Source organism: Notamacropus eugenii, chromosome X (assembly GCF_028372415.1).
Source record: "Notamacropus eugenii isolate mMacEug1 chromosome X, mMacEug1.pri_v2, whole genome shotgun sequence".
Classification (NCBI taxonomy): domain Eukaryota; kingdom Metazoa; phylum Chordata; class Mammalia; order Diprotodontia; family Macropodidae; genus Notamacropus; species Notamacropus eugenii.
In genome coordinates this window covers 26525366-26552104 of record NC_092879.1, presented here as the reverse complement: position 1 = coordinate 26552104, position 26739 = coordinate 26525366, and the positions used below count along the sequence as shown (strand labels likewise).

The following is a 26739-nucleotide window of genomic DNA, read 5'->3' as shown; positions in this document are numbered from 1 at the left end:
ATAATAGTTGTTGTGAGGATCAAATGAGACCATATTCATTTAAAAATGATTAGTACAGTGCTTGGCACATAGTAGGTCTGGCCGAAGGCTGTGCAGCCTATCAGGAGTGATCACCAGAGCAAATAGTTTTTGTAAATGTTTTACTTTGTGACAAGCTAGAGTTTATTTTGGAGTGGGGGTGGGGGGGTGAGGACAGGCATTTCTGGAAATGACTGGTGTAATATCAAAAGGCCTCAATGAAATGTGTTTTTAAAAATAATAGTGAGCATATGTGCCAAATTAGAAGGTTGGCTGGGCAGTTGATGTATGGTCCAGCTCTGTGGCCTGGTCAGAGGAAGGGAAGGAGGAAGGAAGGTTCATGAAACACCTACTATGTGCCCAGTACCATGCTAAATATTTTACAATATTATCCAATTTGACCCTCACAACAACTCTAAGAGGTAAGTATTGTTATGGTCCCTATTTTACAAATGAGGAAACTGAGGCACACAGAAGTTAAGTGATTCGCCCAGGGTCACCCAGCTAATAAGCGTCTGAGGCTGGATTTGAACTCATGTGTCCCTGACTCTTGTGTTTGTCCTTCGTTGCCGAAGAAGAAAATTAAGGCCCAAACAACAGACGTGACTTCCCTGACAATGCATGGAAGGCAAAGAACAGTGTGTGTATGTATGTTCGTCCTTTGTTGCCAAAGAAGACCATGCCATCAGAGAAATGATGACATGACTTGCACTTGACTTTGTTTTGAGTGAGGGAGGGCTGTACAAGTCACTTGCCTCACTTCTCCTTCAGAGCCATCTGAATCCAGTGTCCAGATATTCCTCAGGATGACTGGAGATGACCCAGGATGCACTGGGAGACCTTGGGCCCTTTAGGTCAAGGTCTTTGCAGGCATTCACTTAGGGTGAGGCAACACCCATTCATTGAATAGGCCTGTTTAAGAAGTAGCCAGGGTATGGCCCTTTCAATGAGGCCAAGAGAAAGAAAGATATCAGGCTGGGAGGGAAACAGCAACAGTTACTATTGATAATCACTCTAAAGCCAGGAGGGTCCAGAGGAGCCCTTAGTCAGGGGCCCATCAAGGTCTCAGCTTCAGAGTGCAGTAAATTTTAGCTTTTGGGAGGTGTCTAGCTGCCTCTGACCAAATCTCAGACACCCTTTCCTCCTAACCAGGTGCAAGGGTTGGCACCACAGACCCCATTTGGCCTTGGATGAAGTCAGTTGCATCCTAATCCGGTTCTATCCTTCCCCCATCCCCACCCTGGGCACAGGCTCCTAGTCCCAGATCAGGCTGCCAGATTCTAGGGATGAGGGAGGAGAGAGAAGGGAATGAATAAAGAGGGGAGACGAAGTTGGTATGCTTACCCAGAATTCCCAAGTGCTCTTCTGGGTCAGTCCTTGGGCGAGGAGTCCTGAAGGTGCCATCGCTATACTCCCTGTACACAACTTTCTTATACCGAGAACCCAAGAGCCCATCTTCATTGCTCAGAAAGATATGGCCATAGCTGGAAAATCCAGAGAGTAGTCATCAGCAGCTGGCCCTCTGGGCACAGTCCATCTTTTTTGGGGTACAAGGTTGGTGGGGGGGAGGGTACAAGCTCATTTTTAGATGTAAGGAAAAACTCAGTCCTGTACCACAGATGAAAAAACTGAGGCACAGAGAAGTGACCCTCCTCTTCCTACAGGTACACTCTGAGGGTCCCTTTGCTTGGCTAGGGAAACAGGTTGCAGCTGCTGCCAGACCTGATCCCATCAGGGTCTCCTGCCACTTGACCTGCCAACTGCTCCCCATGCCCAGGGGAGGCAAGCCAATATAGTGAGAAGAAACCTTAGCCTTGATGCCAGGAGAGTTGGCTCTGCCACATTTTCATTGTGTGACTTTGGGCAAGTTATCTCTGCCCTTGAAGCCTCAGTGTCCTCACTTGGAAAACAGAATAACACTGTATCCATCTAAAGGAAGGAAATCAGACCAAAAACTCTGAAACCTGTAATTCTAAGCAGTCACAGTGGTAGACTAGGAGGCAGGAACTGGGCCTAATTCCTGGTTCCGTCCACTGCCTCCTCAGTGGGTGTGCCCCCTTGGGCAAGTCCGAGCCCCCAGCAAGAACAAAAACCAGTGTGACATGCAGAGAATCTGACTTCTAGCACACCTTGAGGGCAGGAGGTATATTGTAGTGACCTATAGAGAATGGTTCTTTCAGTGTCTGGTGATTGCTACAGATACCCAAGGCTCAAAGCCTCAGAAAGCACTTATCCACTTCTCACTGGAGCTTGAGAATTGATATATCCTAAGAAATGGCAAGGATGGCTTCACCATCCAAACAAAATGACAAAGAGAAATGCCAACTGGTGTCAAGAGGCTAGAGGATAGAAGAATGTCACAGGGAGGAAAAGAGGCCAAGAAGGAGCATAGGCCATCTAGGGCTCTTCCCAAAGAGGGGGAAGTTGGCCCCTGCTGGTCCTCCAAAAAGCTCAGAAGCTATGGGGTGAGAGATCCAGTGGTAAGAGGCCGAAGAAAGATGCCAATCAGTGGGCAGTCAGTGACTCCTGCTAAGGAATACAATAAGCCATCTATTTGTTGACCTGCTCTTTGCATCCTGGACATGGTTCCGAGCCTCTCAAGACTCATCAGGCCTCACTCACGGTTGCCCAAGTCTGGCTACCCAAGGGGGGAAACTGCTGGAAAGACTCGAATTTTGTTAAATTCCTTGGCAAGAGATGCAAGACCTCGGGGCACATTACTATTGAGGGATTGAAGTTAAGACCATTCTGAGGAGAAAATATAACTCTGGAAGTGAATGGCTAGTCAGGATGTCATCTAGGAGCAGGGTTTGTATTCCTGGATGAAGGAATGATGGGCTTTTGGCCAACAATAGAGTACATATAACTAACTAACTAACTAACTATATGTGTGTATGTGCATGTGTGTATATGTGTATGTATATACCCACACACACGTACATGTATGTGTATAGGCATGCATGTATATGTCTGCCTATATGTGTATATACATGTGTGTACACATATTGTATATGTATATATCTGCATGTGTATACGCATACATATATGTGTACATACATATGTGTGTCTATGTATTACCTATATGTATATATACATGCATGTGTGTATGTATATGTGTGTGTGTATATTTGGCTGGAGCCACATGAATCCATTCATGAAGGCCTCAAACTGAAAGCAAGAGGAAGGAGAGTAATTGCCAGAGAGTAAAGGAGCCACAGGCCAACCTAGACCAAATGGCGGTACAAGCCTGTTAAGTGACAGAAGACACCACCTAAGAAGGGATTGAACAATAAACCCCAAAGTCATGGGCTCACACCGCTGGACACAAGAGATTGCCTCATAAGGTGCTATATGCCAACATGTCCCATAGGTTTGAGAAGGCTCTAGAGAAACACTAGGCTGGGAAGGCTCCCCGCAGCCTACAATTCCACAGGAGAATTCAGCCTAGAAGGCGTGGGACACTTGTGGGAATAGGTTCTAGAGACCTAAACAGGAACCATTCCAGTGAGACACAAAAGAGGAGCTGGGGAAAGCCTGGTGTGGAGAGTCAGGGACCTCAGCCCCAAGCCTAGATCTCTTACCAGATATTTCAAAGGAAAAGAAGTGAAAGCAGGTAACTGAGGCTGAAGGCAAAAGCATGGCCCGGGCCTGCCAAAGGCTAAGCACAGCTCAGAATGAATGGAGAAGCACAGCAGATAGGTCTGGTTCAAGGGTGTGAGAAGGACCGGGGTCAAAGGGACAAGAGAGAGGTCCAACTCCCTCATTTTACAGAGAGGGAAACTGAGGCCAGAGGTGGGGAAAGGACTTGTCCAAGGTCATTCATAGGCTCTTAGAGCTATAGCTAGAAGGGCCCCCAGAGGTCATCCAGTCCAACTCCCTCCTTTTCCAGAGGAGGAAACTGAGGCCTAGGGAGGGGAATGGATTGTCTCATACAGGGACAAGGGAAGTGACTTGCCCAGAGTCATGCAACTAATAAGTATTTGTGGCAGAATTTGAACCCAAATCCTTCTGGGTCCAAATCCAAAGCTCAATCTAACATGCCACAGTGCTGCCTGTATTTTTTTCTCCCGCCAAGGAAAATGATCTTTAGCCTGAGAAAGCCAGAACAAGAATGATAACAGGGAGGTGAAACCTTCACTAAATGAGTAGATAATATTGGTTGGTTCTCTTTGAAAGGTGGCGGAAGGCACTGGAGGAGGGGCAATGGACCGATTTGCTAAAAGGAAAGACACAGGAGACCCCAATGGGAGCAAGTGAACTCGGCTTTACATTCTGACAAAATTCTAAGATGTATCGTTAAAGAGTCGCTATTTGGGCAGTTACCCAGGGAAATGTTAACACCGAATGCCAACATGACACGGTTTCTCCAAGAACATGCTAGACTCATCTCATTTCCTTTCTGAGAGGGTCACTAGCCCAGGAGATCAGGGAAATCCCGGAGACGCTGCATGCCTCGACTTCACCAAGGCATCTCACACAGCTGTTCACACTGCCCTTGGGGCCAGGATGGATGTGGGCCAAGCAATGTAGCAGTTAGGTAGATTCAGGCAGCATGGTATGCAGTAAGGAATGCTCCCTCATGCCTGGGGACTGGGATTCAGATCCCCAGATCAGTCACTGGGAGAGCTAGGACAAGATCCTTCCCCTCCCTGGGCCTCAGTTTCCTTCTCTGGAAAGTGAGGCAGTTGGACCAAATGGCCTCTGAGGGCTCTTCCTGCCCTAACTCTAAGAGCACATAATCAGACCCAGTGAGGGTTCTGAATAACAGTCATGTGCATGTATGTGTATGTACATGCACATGTACACATATGTGCATATATGTGTGGGCATGCATATATGTCTGGGTGTGCATGTGTATATATGTATGTGTGTGTATATGTAGGGGTCTTCATTAATGGTCATGTCTGAAAGGCAGGTATCTTCAGCCTCTGTCTTTGAAGGGGAGAAGAGGGGAGACACATGGAGACACATACACACACATACATGGAAATGAAGAAAATGAAAAAAAAGATACTGATTGATCTTTTTAAATAAAAAGATAAGATCAAATATTCCACTTTTTTCAATTCGATTCAGAAAATCATATAATAGGTGTAATATTGTACAACGACAAAACCAAGAGTCCGTGCCCTCAAGGAGTTTCTATTCTTGAGACAGCTAGGCTCTGCAGAGCACAGAGGTCAGATTACAGTCCTACAGTCACCTCCTAGTTGTGCAATCCTGGCCAAGTCATTAAACAGTTTTCAGTCTCAATGTCCTTCTCCGTAAAATGGGGATAATAATGGCACCTATCTTAGGGGGTGTGTGAGATCAAATGAGATAATATAGATTTACAAACCTTAAAGCACCAGAGAAATGCTACATGTTGTTATTCTATTGAGGAAAAAGACTTGTACTCAAATAAAGGCAGAGAGTGGAGAGAAAAATCGAGAGATGATTTAAACAGTCTAGTGATATTCATGGAGAGAGAAAAAAATTTATAACTATAAGGATCAAGGAAAGTGTCACTGAAGTGGGGGCACCTGAATTTGATGAAAGAGAATGATTCTGAAAAGTAAAGAAGAGAAGGGTGTTCCTGGCATGGGGCACAGCCTTTGCAAATGCATGGAGGAGACAAAGGAAGTATTATTCTCATTTTGGAGTAACTGCAGCCCTCTGAGACTCATTTTACAGTTAAGGAAACTGAGGTTCAGAGGTGTGCAATCACTTGCCCAAGGGCACACAACGAGCCAGTGGCCAAACCATGATTTGAATTTCCAACTCCAACTCAATAAACACATTTTTAGTACCTCTGAGAGCATAAAACTTAACACCCCTTTACTTCCCTTAAGCCCTTATAGCATTCTGTTGGAGAGGGCAGTATGAACACAGAAGAGGAGGGCAAAATACATTTAGAGCTGTAAGGAACCTCACAGAACCTAGAGTTCACCTCCCTGCCCTCTCACAATAAGAACAGGGAAACTGAGGTCAGAGAGGTTGCCCAAGATCACACAGAAGAAGGATTTGAATCCAGGTCTTCCTGACTCCCAAGTAAGGACTCTCTCCACTATGGTACACTGCCCAGACAGCTAGCCTCCAAACTTGGCTGCAGAGATTTGGGAGGCTGAGCAGAGACACTAGCTACCTGAATCCATGAATGCTGAGCAGGTCTCTGAAGATAAAGCAGCCCTGGATTAGAGCCTGGGGGTACACCCCACACACATACCACAGCAATGGAAAGGAAGGAATGACTCACTGTGGGAGTCACCAGACAGGTGGGAGAACCAGAAGCTAACAATGGCACACAGATCAATGCATGTGGGTGGCTGACGGTACCAGGAGCTCCAGAGATTAAGGAAGATGGAGATGCTGAGAAAGCCATTGGATTTCCAACATGAGAAATCACTGGCAAGCAAACTACCAAGAGGGGAAGATGAGTTATTGGCAGGGAAATGGTGGCAACCTGAGTACATGATCTTTTCTACAAGTCTGGCAGTAAAATGGAGGAGGGAGATGGAGGGGGGAAACAGAGGCAGGTTTGTAAACAGTGAGGAAGGAGTCGGGATAGAGGGAGAGACTCAAGATGAGTGGGAGGAAGAGGCAATGGTTGGCAGAACAGCTGTGTACGGGAGCCAATGGACAACAGGAAATGATTAAGCACCTACTGTGTGCCAGTCATTGAGGAGTATTCTAGGCATACAGTCAGTGCAAAGGCAGGAAGACTGGAGATGGCAAATAGACTAGTTTGATTGGACCACAGAATGTGTGGAGGGGAGTCACATGCAAGAAGACCAGAAAGGTGGGACAGGCTGTGAAAAGCTTTAAATAGAGGTTAGGTTTGATCTTGGGGCAGTGAGGTAGCACCATAGTAGATAGAGTGCCAGGCCTGGGGTCAGAAAGACCTGAGTTCAAATTTGACCTCAGACATTTACTAGCTGCGTGACCCTGGGCAAGTCACTTAACCTTTGCCTTGGAAGCAGCTAGGCGGTTCAAAGGATGCTAGGCCTAAAGTCAGGAGGACCTGAGTTCAAATCCAGCTTCTGATACTTCCTAGCTGTGTCACCCTGGACAAGTCTGTTTGCCTCAGTTTCCTCATCTGTAAAATGAGCTAGAGAAGAAAATGGCAAACCACTTCAGTATCTCTGCCGAGAAAATCCCAAATGGGGTCACAGAGACTCAGATACAACAAATGACTGAACAACAAAATATTTGATATTCAAGGTAATAGGGAACTAGCAGAGTTCACTGAGAAGGAAGGTTTCTGAATGTCACTGAGGCAGCTGTGTGCACAATAGATTGGAGAGTGGAGAGACTGCAGGCAAGGAGCCCAATTAGGAGGCTACTGCAACGGATGAAGCCAGAGGTGACGAGGGCCTGAATCAAGGCAATGACTGTATAGATGAGACACACTGTGGAGGAAAGGAACAAGCCACTCCATCCCAGGACTAGCTGCTTTGCTCAATCTCCCCATCTCCCCTCTGTTCCAAGGTGAAGGCACAGGGATGGGGGCAGCGAGGGTCTAGATCAGAGGTGGCAAAGTGGCACCTGAATCAGATTCCTCACCTTTCCCATAGTGGCCCTCACCCCACTCTCCCCTAGATCACAGCTTGGTGGCTTCCTCCAACATCTCCTATCTCTTAGATAATAGCCAACATTTATATAGTGCCTACTGTGTGCCAGGAACTAAGCGAAGTGCTTTTTTTTTTTTTTTTTTTTTTTTTACAAATGTTCTCTCATTGAATCTTATAACAACCCTGGGAGGTAGGTAGCGCTGTGATCCCCATTTTACAGAGGAGCAAACTGAAGCAGACTGAGAAAAAGTGACTTGTTCAGGGTCTGAGGCTGGATTTGAACTCAGTTCTTTGTGACTCTAGGCCCAGGATTCTGGTCACTGTGGTGCCCCCTAGCTGCCCTTCCTTGAGGGGAGAGCCAGGAGATATTTCCAACCAAGAGTCCCGTACTGTGCCCTGGGCCTTGGATTCTTCCTAAATGCTTGTCTTGACTTTCTCCCTCCCTCCCTCCCTCCTTCCCAGCAGGCCTCCTCACCTCTCCTTTTCTGATTGATTATGCCAGTTGCTCTCCCAACTGCGGTCCGGGCAATAGTCCCATTCCACCTCCTCAGCCATGATGTAATAGGTGCGAACCACTTGGTAGCGTGGTCGGGCTCCAGACCTGCTGCCTTTGCACCTGGAGACATTGTACAACGCCCTCATTCCCGCCTGGAGGTGGCTGCCTTCTTGGCAGTAGATCTCAAAGGTCCCTGGGGAGAGAAGAGGCATGAAGAGAAAATCTGCCTCAGAAGGCCCTGCAAGAAATGGGTCCTGGGCAAGAATTCCTGGGAAATATAATGAGAAGGACCCTGAGGCTTGCAAAATGCTTCCTTTGCAATACTACCACGAGACAGGGAGAACACATGTTAACTGAACCCATTTTACAGATGAGGGAACTAAGGTCAAGAAATGGCCTTATGGAGTACCTGCTCTATGTTAACTGGGAAAGAAACAAAAGAAGAAAGAGGAAGAAAAGGAGAAAAGAAAAGAAAAGCTACTCCAGGCATGGTGAACAAAGGCATGGAGGTGGTAAATTATATTCAGGGGCAGAGTACTTTGTCCAGTTATAAAATGGCCAAACCAGCACTCAAATACAGTGGTGCTCTCTACTATGCCACACTGCCTTTGTCAAGTAGCCATCCCCTAACAGGGGGAATAGAGAGGGAGGGAGGGAAGGAGAGAGAGAGAGAGAGAGAGAAAGAAAGAGAGAGAGAGAGAGAGAGAGAGAGAAGGATGAGGAGGAGAGGAGAGGAGAGGAAAGGAGAGGAGAGGAGAGAGAGGGTCTGGGCAGGAAGTTATGAGCAAAATAGGGTGGAGTTGGGGAAAGGGTCTTCATGGAATAGGTTCCATCAAACGTTTTGGTATTGGGGGCCAGGGGGAGTGAAGGAGCACTCCATGAAACCTCAGTGCCCACTACCAGCTCCTTAAGGACCCCGTCAGCTTTGGCCTTGAGAACCTGTCTTCCTCATCTTATGTGCCAGGAGCTCCCTAACCGACCAAGTCAAGCCAGACAGCTGCACATTCCATTGTGACAGCTCGAACTTGGCCATCCATGGAGCTCTAATGATGGAATAAGGACTAAAATTGACTTAGCCAAATGTCTCACATCAGAGGTTCAAGATCAGAGGACATGGGCTGGACACTCATGTTCTTTCATTCCATGGCTCCTCAGCTCAAGAGTCTATGATGGCTCCCCACTACCTGTGCAGTGACATCACATGGAGGGATATGGGGACCTGGCTTCCAATTTGGCTTCTGCTACTTTCTACCTGTGTGACCCTGACCAAGTCATTTCCTCTCTGGGGGCCTAGGTCTCTTCCTCGGTAAGAATGTCTCATGTCTCTGCTCACTGTGCCACGTGCCCTGATACATCCCTTCCAGCTCTGACAAGTCAGATGGGAACGCTCCTGCCCCCTAAGGCTGCCTGCTTTGGGCGTGGCCAACTTTCCAGGTACCACTGCCTGCAACCTGGGGCTTGTCCTCACACTCAGGTGAGTGCCAGTCCTTGTTTCTATGTCACCCCCTCCTTTCTCTTGATTCTTTCAAGGGCTCCCTTTGACCAGGGTGGCAGCAGCCTCCTCACTGTTCTCCCTGCCTCAAGTCTCTCCTCATTCCAAGCCATCCTCCACAAACTGCTGAAGTGATTTCCCTAAAACATATAGCTGATGGCCCCCTTACTCAAGGACCTCCAATGGCTCCTTATTGCCTCTGAGATGGCATCTAAACTCTTCAGTTTGGCAGCGAAAACCTTTGTCCAATCCAACCCCAGATAAGCTTTGCAAACTCTTCCAACTCCCTTTCCATACTCTCCTGGGTGGCTTGCTTTTACACACACACACACACACACACACACACACACGTAATATACATCCACATGAGTACACATGTATACACACATGCACATATACGCACATTCACAGACATAGGTACATGCACACACATGTATACAATATACACACATTTCACATATGCACACACATACACCCACATACCTATACATAATATATACACATTCATACACCACAGACATATACATACACACAATGCACATATACACACATACACATATATACAATATACACACATTCACACACACACACACACACACACACACACACACACACACCAGACCCCATCCCTGCCCCTGCTGCTTTCCATGCCTGGGATGTTCACGTCTTCAATTCTCTCACAGTGCCCTTCTCACCAATTTACCATGTATGAGGAGGGGGAGAATATCCTTAATTATTTACATGTTAACCCTCCGATAGAATACTAGCTTCTTGACAACAGGAATAATTTTACTTTTGCCTTTGTGTCTCTGTGGTACCCAGCACTGTGCCTGGCACATCATAAAATGGTGGCCCATTGATTCTATGTTCTCAGGGCTCTCCCAGCCCTGACATTGTACATTCTGGGGTCCCTCTGTCTCAGCTGTGACATTCTGAGTTTTAGGGTTCCTGATAGCTGTGACATTCTTGGTTTTGGGGGTTCCTTTTGGCTCTGACATTCTGGGTTTTGGGGTCCCCACTGCCTCTGAAATTCTGGGTTTTGGGGTCTCTGCTAGATTGACATTCTGGGTTTTGAGGTCCCTGCTAGCTCTGACATTCTGGGTTTTGGGGTCTCTGCTAGCTGTGACATTCCATTTTCTGAGCCCCCCTTCCTGCTCCAATGTTGTCCATTCTCCCCATCCTCTAGGACCATACACTTGGATAGATATAGGAAATCAGGGATGGAGGCCAGGGATTAGAGGGAGTGGGGAAGAGAATGAATATTGGGAAAGATCTGTCATGGAAAAAAACAAAAGGAATTCTTTTTTTTTAATATAATCCCTTTGATTTTTTTCCATGACAGATAAAAGCAGAGGGAAGGGGGAGGCACGTTCTTTCTGACCAGCTCTGCTAGGCCCTCCCTTGGTCCCTTAGGATAGCAGATAGGATCAGAAAGCAGAAGGCCAATAATAAAGGCTAGGGGAGAATGAAGACCACCCAATCTGCAGGGTGACATTTAAGCAGAGCTGCTCCCAGTCCAGTGTGGGCAGAGCCCCTTGGCCCAGTTGATTGGATGGGAGCCATGGCTTGGGGCAGCCTCCGGCCCTAGTAGCCCAGGACCCCCAGGGAACAAGGCTCTCTGCCCCAACTTCCCGGTTCTCTAAGCAGAAGTGTGGACACCTGCTGGTTGCATGTGAAAAACCAGGACTGGGCCTCCTGGGCCAAGCCACTGCCCCGCACTCAGACTCACTTTCCTCCTCTGTAAAATGAGAGAGCTGGACAAGAAGATGTGCCAAGGCCTGGCCGGCTCTGGGCCCAGGCTTCTGGCTTTCTGGTTATTATTTGCCTGTATTCCCTCCTCTACCCAGAGAACTGCCCTATAGTAAGAAAAAATAAAATATAGTAATAAAAAAATAAAAGAAAGAGGAAAACAGATGCCCTGACAAAACTACCCAATATATCTACCAAGTCTGACAATACATGTGATGTTCCACACCAATGGCCTGCCACCTGTGCAAAGCAGGAGAGAATGAGGAAGAGAAGGAAGGAGGGAGCTTTAGTCTATCTCAGAGATGATTTGGGGTGATTTGGTTTTTAATGTTGCTACCTTTTGTTTTTACATCACCTCCATTCCCCAATACAAGTTCCCCCCTGCCCCATTTAGACAGTCTTCCTGGTAACAACAGATAAAAAAGAGAGGGAAAGGTCATGAGACTAACCCTCTATCAACGCCATCTAATGGTGTATGCAATGCCCCCTATCTCATTCTCTCTCTCCCCTTCTTCCGATCTCTCTGTCTCTTTATACAGAGATACTATGAACCAATACGGAAATTCTCTCTATAGTATTCCTAGTGGAAGTTCAGGGTTCATGGGGTAAAGCCCTTCACCCCAACTCTTCTAATCTTACCAGGTATTATTACCCACAATATATCCTATGCTCAAACCAAAATGGATTCTTCTCTGCCCCCAAATTTCAATGCCTTTGTTGGTTATGTCTCTGGGCCTAGAGATTATTACACCCCCAGCTGCTCTCTTTACCTGTCCAATGTCCAGCCAGTCTCCAACCACCTCTGCCTACCCCCACCCCTCAACTATCACTAGCACTCAGCTTTCTCAGAGCCTCTCCTCTGCCTAGCCCTAATGGGTTAATGAGGAAGCAGGATTGCCTGGGTCTGGGTATTCCCAAGCCCTAGAGCCCAGCAGAGGTGGGCCCCGTGGCCCGCTTTGGTCTGGCAAAGCACCTGGGTCGCCGCACCAAGCCAGGAAGACCTGGCTGAGTTGTATTAGGATGCGGGGGTGGCTCCCAGGCCTCCTGGCGGGCCTTCTCCCCTTTTCTCTCACCACTCTCATGACAGTGATCTCATCTGCTCTCATGGATTCAATTAGCATCTCTCTGCTGTTGTACACTGATGTATCTCAGATCTTACGTATTCAGCCCTAACCTCCCTTCTGACCTGCAGGCTCGCATCTCCAGCTGCCTATGACACATCTCTGACTGGATGTCCCATGGACATCTGAAATTCCACATGTCCACAATATCTCATTAGCTTTTCCCCCAAACCTCCCATCTGCTTCCTCCCTCTCGTCCTCATATCCAAGCTCTTGTCAAGGCCTGTCAACCTGACCTTTACAACATCTCTCACATATGTTCTAAGGGGTAGGCCCTCACACCTGGACTATGGCAATGCCCGCTGTCGGGTCTGCCTGCTGTCGGGTCTGCCTGCTGTCGGGTCTGCCTGCTGTTGGGTCTGCCTGCCTTGGTCTCCCCACTCTACTATGTCCTCCACTCACCTGCGAGGGATCTTCCTAAATCATAGGTCTGACCATAGTCCTTACTCAACAGACTCCAGTGGTTCTCTATCTGGGATCAAATAGAAATCAAATGTAATATATATTTGATTTTATATATATTTTATTATATTATTATATATTCTGTATAATATATAATATATTGTTCTATATTCTGTATGATATATAATAATAGATAATTTAAAAAATAATGTATATTTGATTTGATTAATATATGGTAAATATAAAAAAATCAGATATAAAATCTGGTCTGGTGCTCAAAACCCTTCATAGACACATTTCCAGTCTTGTTATACCATCTGTCACTCACCCCCACACACAAACACACACACACATATACACACAGAAACACAAACACACACACAAACACACACATACACACAGAAACACAAACATGCACACACACACAAACACACACATACACACAGACTCTCGGATTCAGGGATACAGACCCTCCATCTCCTGACTCCAGGCATTCTTCTTGGCTGTGCCTCCTGCCGAGAAGACCCTCCCTCCTCATCTCCATCTCCCACCTTCCCTGGCTTGCTTCTACAGTAAGAGGGGAATGGGGAAGTGGGGAGGACAATAAGTACTTCTATAGCACCTACTAAGTGCCAAGCATTTTACAAAGATGATCTCATTTGATCCTCACAACTCTGGGAGTTGTTACAGTTAAGGAAACTGAGGCAGACAGAGGTTAAATAACTTGTCCAGGGTCACCTAGCTACTAAGTGTCCAAGGTTGGATTGAAATTTAAGGCTTCCTACAGACCCCAGGCCTGGCCCTCCATTTAGTGAGTCAGCTAGCCTTGAACCTGCCCCAATCTCCCCTAATTCTAGAGTCTGCCCTGTTGATTGTGGCCGACGACTCCTCCTAGATCCAGTTTGGATGCAACTGTGTGCATGTTCTCTGTCCCATTACCTGGGAGCTCCCTGAGGGCAGGGACTGGTTTCTCCCATTCTCAGCATAGTGCCTGGAACATAGTAGGTCTTAATAGATGTTGATGGGAAGGACAGACCCCCTAAACCAAGTCAAACGCTGAATGGGCTAGGAGGAGGAAAACAAGTTGAGGCCTTGCAGGCTGCCAGTGTAGTCAAGGCTAAGAAGGGCCCAGAGATTTGGGGCAGTGAGGGGGCAATAGTTTAGGGTACAAGGGGGGTGCCTCTCACCATTCTGGGGACCTCATAGTAAACCAAAGGCCTTACCTGGAGTGTCTGGATGCATGAGGGCTGTAGCAAAGGTGTGTGGGAAGAGGGAAGCTCCAGTTTTTCTCATGCCAAGCATCTGGATGGTTTGGCCCTTGAACATGGCTCCATGCATGTCAGCCTCAGTACCCAAGCTGAGCAAGTGCCAGGCCACTGTGTCCCCCTGGCATACAGCTAACCCAGGTAGGTTTGAGAAGACAAAACCATTAATGGCTGAAAATGAAGAAAATAAAACAAAGACTGAAGGTTAACAGTGATGGAGGGTCCAAACACACCAGGCCCTACTGGCCCAGCCGAGCCACCACCTCTGAAGGAGGCTACAGCTACTACCCACCACTGGCAACACAGGGTTTTACAGTGAATGAACAATTAGTAGATTTCTTCAGCAGACTTATAATGACAATTGCTGTTTTTAAGTACCTACTATGTGTCAGGCACTGTGCTATCCACTTCTTACAAGTATTCTATTTGATCCTCATTGGACTAAAATACTATTGTACCCATTTTACACCTGAAAATTAGGTAGAGAGTCATTGAATGACTTTTCTGAGGTCACATAACTAGAAAGTGTCTCAAGCCAATTCTGAACTCAAATATTTCTGCCAGGTTTAGTTCCATGTGTTCTCACCTTGCTTAGGGACTAATACAGTAAATGGTCTTTTCAGAGTATTCTCCTACAGAATTAAAACAACAGTTGGCATTTATTGTGCCCCTAGCATAAGCCACACACTGTGTTCTACTCCATCTGGCAATATCAGTGCATTTCATGTTCATGGCATTCTGAGGAATTGCATGAGATACTTTTTATACCCATTTTATACCTGAGAACACCGAGGCAAGGAATAGTGGAGTAATTTCTAAGTTAAAAAGTGAATCAGGCCCAATGGGAATTCTAGCTAGCTCCCTAACACAATAAATATCCTTTTCAAAGACTTCCCTTACAAAATTATTTTGACAGCTAGCATTTAGTGCACACCTACTATGTGTCATGCACTGTTGTATGCCTCATTCAGTAATATCATTATATTTCATGGTCACAATACTCTCATGAGTTATGTGAAGGACTATTATACCCATTTCACATCTGAGAACACTGAGGCAAAGAGTAGTTTAGTGATATTTATAAGGTTACTAACTTAGAAAATGTTTCAGTCCAATTTTTAACTCAGGTTTTCTTTATTACAGCCTTAATTCTACATGCGCTCACTTTGCTAACCTCATAACAAAATAAATTTCCCTTTCACAGAATTTTCTTACAGAATTACACTGATAAATAGCATTTAGTGCTCCCCTACTATGTGCCATGCACTGTGCTAGGACCTACCTAATAATATGATGATATTCTCAGGGATTACATGAAATATTATTATACCCATTTTACACATCCCAACACTGAGGGAAAGTGTTACATGAAACATTATTATACAGTATTTATACCTCAGAACACTGAGGCAAAGGCTTATGTGAAAAAAAAAGACATATACATTTTATACTTCACAACAGAGAGGCAAAGGGTTACATGAAAAATGATTATACCCTTTCCATGCCTGAGAACACAAAGGCAAATGGGTATATGAAATTTTATTATACCCACTTACCCCTCCCAACACTGAGGCAAAGGGACACATGAAATATTGTTGTACCCTTTTTATACCTGAGAACACTGAGGCAAAGGGTTACATGAAATATTATCATACCCATTATACACCTCCCAATACTGAGGCAAATACTTACATGAAATATTACTTTAGAATATTTATACGTGAGAAGAGTGATGCAAAGCGTTATATGAAATATTGCTATACCCATTTTACACTTTCCAACACTGACGCAAAGGGTTACATGAAATATTATTTTACTCTTTTTATACCTGAGAACCTTAAGGCAAAGTGTTCTTTGAAAGAGTATTATACCCATTTTACATCTCCTAACACTGCGGCAAAGTGTTACATGAAATATTATTATACCCTTTTTATACCTGAGAACACTGAGGCAAAGGGTTATTAGAAATATTAATAAACCCATTTTATACCTACCAACTCTGAGGCAAAGGGTTATTGAAAGACTATCAAACCCTTTTTATGCCTGACAACACTGAGGCAAATGGTAACATGAAATATTGTTATACCCTTTTTATACTTGAGAACACTGGGGCAAAGGGTTTATGAAATATTATTTAAACCCATTTTAAACTTCACATCAGTGAGGCAAAGGGTTACAGGAAATATTTTTATACACTTTTTTTTACTTGAGAACACTGAGGCCTAGACTTATATGAAATATTATTATACCCATTTTACACCTGGTAACACGGAGGCAAAATGTTACATGAAATATTACTAGGCCCTTTTTACAACAGAGAACCCTGAGGGAAAATGTTATAGTAAATATTGTCATACCCATTTTACACCCCCCAAAATTGAGGCAAACGGTTACATGAAATATTATTACACCCTTTTTATACCTGAGAACACTGAGGCAAAGGGCTATTATGAATATTATTGCACTCATTGTACACCTCCCAACACTGAAGCAAAGGATTATTTGAAATATTATCATACCCTTTTTATGCCTGAGGCAAATGAGGCAAATGGTCACAAGAAATATTTTTATACCCTTTTTATACCAGAGAACACCAAGGCCTAGGGTTATATGAAATATTATTATACCCATTTTACACCTCCCAACACTGAGGCAAACAGTTTCATCAAATATTATTATCCCTTTCTACACCTGAGTTCACTAAAGCAAAGCATTATTAGAAATATTATTAAACCCATTTAACACCTCACATCACTGAGGGAAAGGGTTACATGAGATGATATTATACCCTTTTCATACCTGAGAAGACTGATGGAAAGGGTTATTAGAAATATTATTAAACCCATTTTACACCTGTCAACTGAGGCAAAGATATATATGAAATATTGGTATACCCTTTTTATACCTGAGAACACTGGGGCAAAAGGTTACATGAAATATTGTTGTACCCATTTTATATCACCCAGCACTGAGGCAAAATGTTACATGAAATATTATTAGGCCATTTTATAACTGCAAACCCTGAGGTAAACTGTTATATTAAATATTATTAAACCCATTTTACACCTCACAATATTGAGGCAAAGGGTTACATGAAATATTACTATACCTTTTTTATGCATGAGAAAAATGACACAAAGGGTTACATGAGATATTATTTTACCCTTTTTATGCCTGAGAAGACTGAGGCTAGGGGTTGTAGGAAATATTATTATACCCATTTTACATCTCCCAATAGTGAGGCAAAAGGTTACATGAAATAGTATCATATATTATTTATACCTCAGAACACTAAGGAAAAGGTTATATGAAATATGATTATACCTGTTTTACACCTCACAATACTGAGGAAAAGTATTACATGTAGTATTATTATACCGTTTTTATACCTCAGAACACTGAGGCAAAGGGTTACATGAAATATGATTATAGCCATTTTATGCCTGAGAACACTGTGGCAAAAGGTTATTAAAAATACTATTAAACCCATTTTACACCTCCCGAGACTGGGGCAAAGGGTTACAAGAGAGATTATTATACCCTTTTCATGCCTGAGAACACTGAAGCAAATGGTGACATGAAATATTGTTATACCCTTTTGATACTTGAGAACACTGAGGCCTAGGGTTTTATGAAATATTATTATACCCATTTTACACCTCCCAAAACTGAGGCAAAACGTTACATAAAATATTATTTTACCCTTTTTCCATCTGGGATTACTGATGAAAAGGATTATTTGAAATAGTATTATACCCATTTTACACCTCCCAACACTGAGGCAAAGAGTTACTTGAAATATTATTATACACTTTTTATACTTGAGAACATTGAGGCAAAAGGTATTATAAAATATTATTATACCCATTTTACCCCTCTCAACACTGAGGCAAAGGGATATAGGAAATATTATTATACCCTTCTTATGCCTGAGACCACTGACAATAAGCATTAATAGAAATATTACTAAACCCATTTTACACCTCACAACACTGAGGGAAATGGTAACATAAAATATTGTTATGCCCTTTTTATACCTGACAACAATAAGATAAAGGGTTACATGAGATATTATTATACCATTTTTATACCTGAGAAGACTGAGGCTAAGGGTTATAGGAAATATTATTATACCCATTTTACACCTCCCAACACTGAGGCAAAAGGTACATGAAATATTATTTTACTCTTTTTATACCTGATAACCCTGAGGCAAAGGGCTATTTGAAATAGTATTATACCCATTTTACACATTCCAACACTTATGTAAAGAGTTACATGAAATACAATGATACCCTTTTTATGCCTGAGAACACTGGGACAAAGGGTTATATGAAATAGTATTATACCCATTTTATACATACCAAGACTGAGGCAAAGGATTGTAATGAACATTATTATACATTATTATATTCAAAATATTATTTAAACGCATTTTATACCTCACATCAGTGAGTCAAAGGGTTACATGAAATATTATATAATTTATATACCTGAGAACACTGAGGTCTAAGCTTAAATGAAATATTATTATACCAATTTTACACCGCACAACACTGAGGCAAAATACTACATGCAATGTTACTAGGCCCTTTTTATAACTGAGGACCCTGAGGGAAACTGTTATACCATATATTATTATATCCATTTTACAACTCCCAACACTGAGGAAAAGTGTTACATGAAATATTATTACACCCTTTTTGTACCTGAGAACACTGGGGCAAAGGGTTACATAAAATATTATTATACCCATTTAACCACTCCCAACACTGAGTCAAAGGGATACAAGAAATATTATTATACCCGTTTTATACCTGAGAACACTGAGGCCTAGAGTTATATGAAATATTATCATACCCATTTTACACCTCCCAAAACTGAGGCAAAGGGTTATTTGAAATAATATACCATTTCTATGCCTGAGAACACTGAGGCAAATGGTCACATGAAATATTATTTTACCCTTTTTATACCTGAGAAGACTGAGGCTAGGGGTTATAGGAAATATTATTATACCCATTTTACATCTCCCAATAGTGAGGTAAAGGGTTACATGAAATATTATTATACCCATTTTACACCTCACAACACTGAGGCTAAGGGATACATGAAAAATTGTTATACCCTTTTTATGCCTGAGATTACTGAGGCAAAGGGTTCTTAGAAATATAATTGAACCCACTTTATCCCTCCCAACACTGAGGCAAAGGGATATATGAAAAATTGTTATACCCTTTTTATACCTGAGAACACTGAGGCAAAGGGTTACATGAAATATTAATACACCCTTTACATATCTGACAAAACTGAGGCAAAGAGCTTTATGAAATATTATTATACCCATTATACACCTCCCAATACTGAGGCAAATGGTTACATGAAATATTGTTATAGACTATTTATACCAGAGAAGACTGATGCAAAGCATTATATAAAATATGATTATACCCATTTTACACCTCCCAAGACTGAGGCAAAGTGTTACAAGAAATATTATTATACCCTTTCTAGGCCTGAAAACCCTGAGGCAAAGGATTACTTGAAATAGTATCATACCCATTTTACACCTCTCAATAATGAGGCAAAGGTTTACATGAAATATTATTTTACCCTTTTTATACCTGAGAACACTGACGCACAGGGTTATATGAAATATTATTATACCCATTTTATGCCTCCCAAGACTGAGACAAAGGGTTACAAGAAATATTATTATGCCCTTTTTATGTCTGAGATCACTGAGGCAAAGGGTTATTTGAAATATTATTAAATCCATTTAACACCTCACAACACTGAGGCATAGGATTACATGAAATATTATTATACCCTTTTTAAACCTGAGCACACTGAGGCAAAAGGATATGGGAAATATTACTACACCCATTTCACACCTCTCAACACTGAGGCAAAGGTTTCCATGAAATATTATTATACCCTTTCTATACCTGAGAACTCTGAGGGAAAGGGTTATGTAAAATATTATTATACCCATTTTATACCTCCCAATAATGAGGCCAATGCTTATATGAAATATTATTATACCCTTTTTATAACTGAGAACAATGAGGCAAAGGGTTACATGAGATATTATTATAACCTATTTATACCTGAGAAGACTGAGGCTAAGAGTTATATGAAATATTATTATACCCATTTTACACCTCTTAATACTGAGGCAAAGGGTTTCATGAAATATTATCATACCCTTAGTACACCTGAGAATACTGAGCCAAAGTAGTTGACAGTTTTATCTAAGGTCACTAACGTAAAAAGTTAATCAGGCCAATTTTATACTCAACCTAGCTGTCTACCACAATAAATGCCATTTTCAGTGTTTGTTCCTATATAATGATACTCATGACTAGCATTTAGTGCACCCTACTATGTTTCATGCACTGTCCTAAGTCCCATTTAGTAATGTCACTGTACTTCATACCCATGATATTCTCAGGAGTAACATGAAATAAAATTATACCCATTTTACACATGAAAACACTGAGGCAAATCATAGGTCTCTAAGTTAAAAAGCGAATCAGGCCCATTGTGAACTCAAGCTAGGTTCCTCACACAGTAAATGTCTTTTTCTGAGAACTCTCTCAGATAATTTTACTGAGCACTAGCATTTACTGCAGCCCTACTATGTGCCACACACTGTGCTCTATCTCTTTTAGCAATAAGAGTGTATTTCATGCTCATGACATTCCTAGGAGTTAAATGCTACTTTATTATCCCCATTTCACACTCCAGAACACTGAGGCAAAAAGTAGTTCAGTGACTTCTCCAGGGACACACATCTAGGAAATATCTGAGGTCAATTTTGAACTCAGGACTTACCATTTCCTCCCTCCAATCACTCAGCTACCCTGGTGCACAATCAATTAAATGGATATTAAACAGACTTCTCCTATATAATGTCTCCTGACAACAGGTCTGTATTAAGTCCCTACTAAGCATCAGGCGCAGTACTTTTTTTTCTTCCTGGGGAGGGCATGAAGCCAGTTCCCAGATGCCACATATCATGCAGTCAAGTTTGTAACACCTGGGAAACTGGGTGAGCCCATCCAGGGTAGACGAGGAAAGGAGAGGTGGGTCCCAGAGGAGCCGGCCTCCAGATCCTCGAATCAACAGCACCAGAGAAGCATGTGGACTATTCACTAGGGGAAAGTAGCTAGAATTTCCTGCCAGCCTTAGGCCTTTCATGCAATACTGCACTTGGCATTTCAACTGGAAAGAACTGAGGCAAACATGGGGAAGTGACTGATCCAGGGCCACTAAACTAGAACATGATTGACACCAACTTTGAACTGAGGACTTCTTTGCTCCAGGATCTGCACTCCCTGATGCATTCAAATGAATGGACATAAAATGCTCCTATAGAATTATACTAAAATGGCATTCAGTGCACCCCTACTATGTGCCAAGCACTGTGCTAGGATCTATTTAGATGCTCAGAACATTATGAGGAGTTGCATGCAATAGTATTACACCACTGTAACACTTAAGAGCACTGAGGCAAAGAGGAGTTGAGTGACTTCTCAAAGGTCATTAAGGTAGAATGTGAGGAGCAATTTTGAACTCAAGCCTTCTTTATTCCAGGCTTAGTTCTATATGCACACAGCTTCCTAGCTCCCTAACAAAATAAAAGTCCTTTTCAGAGAATTCTCCTATATAATTATACTGACCACTAGCATGTAGTATACCCCTACTATGTGTCATGCACTGTCCTATGCCCATTAAGCAATACCATTGCATTTCATGCCCATGAAATTCTCAAGAGTGACATGAAACACGATTATACCCATTGTACACCTGAGAATACTGAGGCAAAGAATAGATGAATGATGTATCTAAGGTCTCTAAATTATTAAGTGAATCCAGCCCATTGTGAACTCAAGATAGCTCATTAGCACAAAAAAAATGTCGCTTTCAGAGAATTCTAACTGATTTATCTAAGGTCACTAACTTAGAAAGTAAATCAGGCCAATTTTGTACTCAAACTAGCTGTCTACCACAATAAATGCCCTTTTCAGTGCTTATTCCTCTAATAATTATACTCATAACTAGCATTAGTGCCCCGCTACTGTGTGCCATGCACTGTCCTAAGCCCCATTGAGCAATATCACAGCATTTCAGGCATTACACAAAACACAATTATACCCATTTTATCCCTGAGAATACTGAGGCAATGAATAGTTGAATGACTTATCTAAGGTCTCTAAGTTTAATTGGACTCATTATGAACTCAACCCTTCTTTAAACCAGGATCAGTTCTATGTCCCTTCACCATTCTTTCTCCTGAATTCACTAAATGCCCTTCGCCGAGAATTCCCTCATATAATTATACAACAAACTAGCATTTAGTGCACTCCTACTATGTGCCGTGCACTGGACTAGACCCTATCTAGTACTATCCTTGTGTTTCATGCCCATGACTCCCTTAGGAATCACATGAAATATTATTATACCCATTTTACATGTGAGAATACTGAGGCAAAGAGTAGTTTACTGACTTATTTAAGGTCTCTGAGTCAAAAAGTGGATCATGAGGCATTGTGAACTCAAGCCTTCTTTACCCCAGGCTTAGTTCTATGTGCCCTCACCTTGCTAGATCCTTAACACAATAAATATCCTTTTGAGAATTCTCCTATAGAATTATATTGATAAACAATATTTAGTGCTGTTCTGTTAATGTGTCATGTACTGTTCTCTGCCCCATTTCAGTGTCTTCTCCAAGGTCTCTAAGTTAAAAAGTGAACCAGGACTCTAGCTAGCTCCCTGGTATATTAAATGACCTTGTCACACTATTCTCCCTCACACAATAAATGTCCCTTCCCTGAGATGTCATATCATTGTATTTCATGCTCATGAAATTCTTAGGAGTTACAGGAACCACTATTGTGCCCATTTTATCCCTGAGAATACTGAGGCAATGAATAGTTGAGTGACTTCTCTAGGGTCTCTAAGTTAAGAAATGAATAAGGCCCATTGGGAACTCAAGCCATCTTTAGCCCAGGCCTAGTTCTAGGTGCCCCCACCTTTCTGCCTCCCTAATTCAGTAAATAGCCTTCTGATATTCTCCCACATAAATCAAACAAGGACCGACAGGTATTAAGAACCTTCTGTGTCCCAGGAGTCATCCTAAACTCATTTTATAAAAACTCTCTCACATGATCCTCACAAACACCTTAGGAGCTAATTGTAATACTATTATGCTCATTTTACCTCTGAGAACACTGAGGCAAAGAGGAGGTGAAGGACTTCTCCATGGTCGCTATGCTAGAACGTGCCTGAGTCTAATTTTGATCTCCCAACTTTCCAACTTCTTTTTTCATCCCTCTATTCACTCAGCTACCTCAGTGCCTAATAAACTAAATGGCCCTTATGGAGAATTCTCCTACAGAACTAGAATTTGATAAGCACCTACTATGTGCCAGGCACTGTGCTCTACCCTTGCAAGAAATATCATCCCATTTCATCCTCATCACAACCTTGAGATTTCCATGCAATCATCTTACACCCATTTTACACCTAAGAATACCAAGGCTGCAAATAGGTAAAATGATTTATCCAGGGTCACTGAGCTAGAAAATATCTGAGGCTAATCTTGAACTCAGTATTTCTTTGCTCCTGTCTCAGTCCAGTATCAGCTCAGCTTGCTAACTGCCTGATTCATTAAAGGGGCCCTTGAAAGACCTCAATTATAATGACAACTTAGGATGTAATAAGCACCTACTATGGCAGTAAGCTAGGCACTTTTTACAAACATCTCATTTCATCTGATCATTACAATAACCTCAGCACTTAGATGCAAATCATCCCATTTTAAGCTTGGGAACACTGAGGCAGAGTAATTCACTGACTTCCCCAGGGTCAGTAAGCTACAAAGTGCCCAAGGCCAGCTTTGAACTACAAACTTCCTGCCCCCAGGCTCACTGCTCCATGTAATGGTCTACTTAGTCTTCACTGTTCAAAGGGATCTGAGGGGAAGTTTGCTCCAATACATTTATTCCACAGACAGGGAAACTGAGGCACAGAGACTAGATGTCTAGATTTAAATTCAGGTCTTCCTGCCACTAGGCCCTGAGGTCTACTCACTGAAACTACCTAGCCTCTGATGAGGTTATCCCAGTGGTGCAGGAGGCTATGAAGACCTGCCATATTGGTAGTGGTTATAGAGGTTTGATGTTCATTTCATGATGTATGAGCTGGTGCGGAGGGAGGCCTCGCATAGTAAAGCCTCTGAAGATGTAGACAGGGTCAGGGTGGGAGTGGTGGTGGTTTTGGTGTCTGCTACTTGTCCCTCGGACTGGACTGGCAGTGGTTTGGTTTTAAACACCCCCTTCTTGTATCCTAATCTCTGCTACAGTGCCTGGAACAGATATGTGAGTTAAGATGAGGGGAATCAGAGATTTCTGAGGTGAAGAGGGCCTCAGATATGCTCTCCTTTCAATTTGCAAATTGGAAAACTATGGTCCAAATCAGGAAAATGGCTGAAAATCCAAGGCCAAACCCATCTATCTCCAAATGGGGGAAAATAAGTCAGGGAGGTGAGGTGACTTGAGATCATGGGACCACACATTTTGGAGTGGGAGAGGGCCTGTAAAAGGAGGGCCTCTGAGTTCCTGTCCAGCTTGAGATTTAAGTGTCTATGTTTAACCCAAGGTAAGTTGCTTTGTCTCCTTGGCCTCAGTTTCCTTCTCTGTAAAAAGACTGGGTTGTACTAGGCTCCAAGGGCCCTTGCAGCTTTAAGTCTCTGATCCCATAAGCCTAAGCCATTTCATCTCCTTGGCCTCAGTTTCCTCATTTGTAAAATGAGGTGGGGGGGGTGGAGCCAAGATGGCAGAGTAGAAAGACACACATATGCAGGGTCTCCCCACGCAGCCCATAAAATACCTATAGAGAGGGACTCTCAACAAATTTTGGTGCAGCAGAAGTGGAGAACAACAGAGTGGAGGAGATTTCCAGTCCAGGGTGACCTGAAAGGCCCACAGGAAATGTCGGTTGCACCAGATGCGGAGCCAAGTGCGGAACCCAGCCCAGTCTTAGCTGGGCACGCACATGGCTCATGAACAGCCCTTGGGGGCAGAACCTCCAGTCTCAGAATCCCCAGTCACAGCAGCAGAGGGTCCGAAGATCCCTCAACCTACAGGCACCAAAGGTCAGTGACAGGAACGGGAGAGGGGCAGGAGTTCTCAGGTAGCCCCTACAGCAGCCCAAGACCATTGCTGGATCGTAAAAACCCCTGGGGGCACTGAGGGAGCTGGTCTTTGTCTCGCACTAAATGGTGGCCCTGCCCCCACAACTTGACTGAATCCCACCCCCCTCCCCAGTGCTAGCTTGGTGGAACTGGAGGTCAGGTGCTGGTGGAGAGGAAATTCTGCTAAGATTCTGAGCACAAAAATCCTTCCCTGTGCCCAGACCAGTACATGCCTGATTGTGCCACCCTGGAGGAACCGAGATCTTACAGGTCCCCAGAGTATACCCTACTCTTGACAAAGGACCCAAAAGTCAAGTAGCTGGTTGGGAAAATGCCCAGAAAAGGGAAAAAAAAATAAGACCATAGAAGGTTACTTTCTTGGTGAACAGATATCTCCTCCCATCCTTTCGGATGAGGAAGAACAATGCTTACCATCAGGGAAAGACATAAAAGTCAAGGCTTCTGTATCCCAAACATCCAAAATAAATATTCAATGGCCTCAGACCATGGAAGAGCTCAAAAAAGATTTTGAAAATCAAGTAAGAGAGGTGGAGGAAAAATTGGAAAGAGAAATGAGAGAGATGCAAGAAATGCATGAAAAGCAGGTCAACACCTTGCTAAAGGAGACCCAAAAAAATGCTGAAGAAAATAACACCTTGAAAAATAGGCTAACTCCAATGGCAAAAGAGGTTCAAAAAGCCAATGAAGAGAAGAATGCTTTAAAAAGCAGAATTAGCCAAATGGAAAAGGAGGTTCAAAATGAAGTGTGTGGACCAGGCCAAGGGTCCCAAACCTCTTTTTGTCCCAGAGCCCTTCAGCATCGTGGTGAAGCCAGTGGGCCCCTTCTCAGAACCAGCTTTGTAAATGCACACAATAAAACAGAGAGGACCACAGAGGAAAACTCTGGCATTAAACAACACTTAGTCCCAAAGTTCTACGAAGCAGGATTACTGACCCCAGCTCTGGCTCTCAATTGCTGAGTCTACATCAATGGGAGGTGTTTCTTTCTTCCATATGAATCCAGAGAGCAAAGGTAGCATCTCATACCAGGCACAGCAAAGATACTCACTGAGAGACTAAACAAAAAAGCCTAGAAATGGTTTTTCCAGAAACTTCTCACAAAATAGGGTTCCCCCCCCATACTGCCCCCTGCTGGCTGTAGAAGGCACCAAGCCCAGATAAGGTGGTCACGGGTTTAGAAAGCCATTCATCTGCCATTTGAGCAGGAAACTGGATCAGCAAACACTTATTAAGAGCCCTCTCTGTTCTAGGCACTGTAGCAGGGATTAGGATACAAGAAGGGGGTGTTTAAAACCAAACCACTGCCAGTCCAGTCCGAAGGACAAGTAGCAGACACCAAAACCACCACCACTCCCACCCTGACCCTGTCTACAACATCAGAGGCTTTACTATGCGAGGCCTCCCTCCGCACCAGCTCATACATCA

At 43.4% G+C, this 26739-nt stretch overlaps 1 protein-coding gene across 5 annotated transcripts in view; it reads right to left on the bottom strand.

The window, feature by feature from the left end:
- The window catches only part of HEPH (hephaestin), an 81551-nt gene that overhangs the window by 24770 nt on the left and 30042 nt on the right, over positions 1-26739 (bottom strand). For all 5 annotated transcript variants that reach the window (XM_072626596.1, XM_072626594.1, XM_072626592.1 and 2 more), the window contains exons 12-14: positions 14052-14264; positions 8044-8257; positions 1363-1502 (exon numbers count right to left, since the gene is read on the bottom strand). In XM_072626596.1, coding sequence (XP_072482697.1) covers positions 1363-1502; positions 8044-8257; positions 14052-14264 — 567 coding nt within the window. The remainder of the gene's footprint in view (positions 1-1362; positions 1503-8043; positions 8258-14051; positions 14265-26739) is intronic.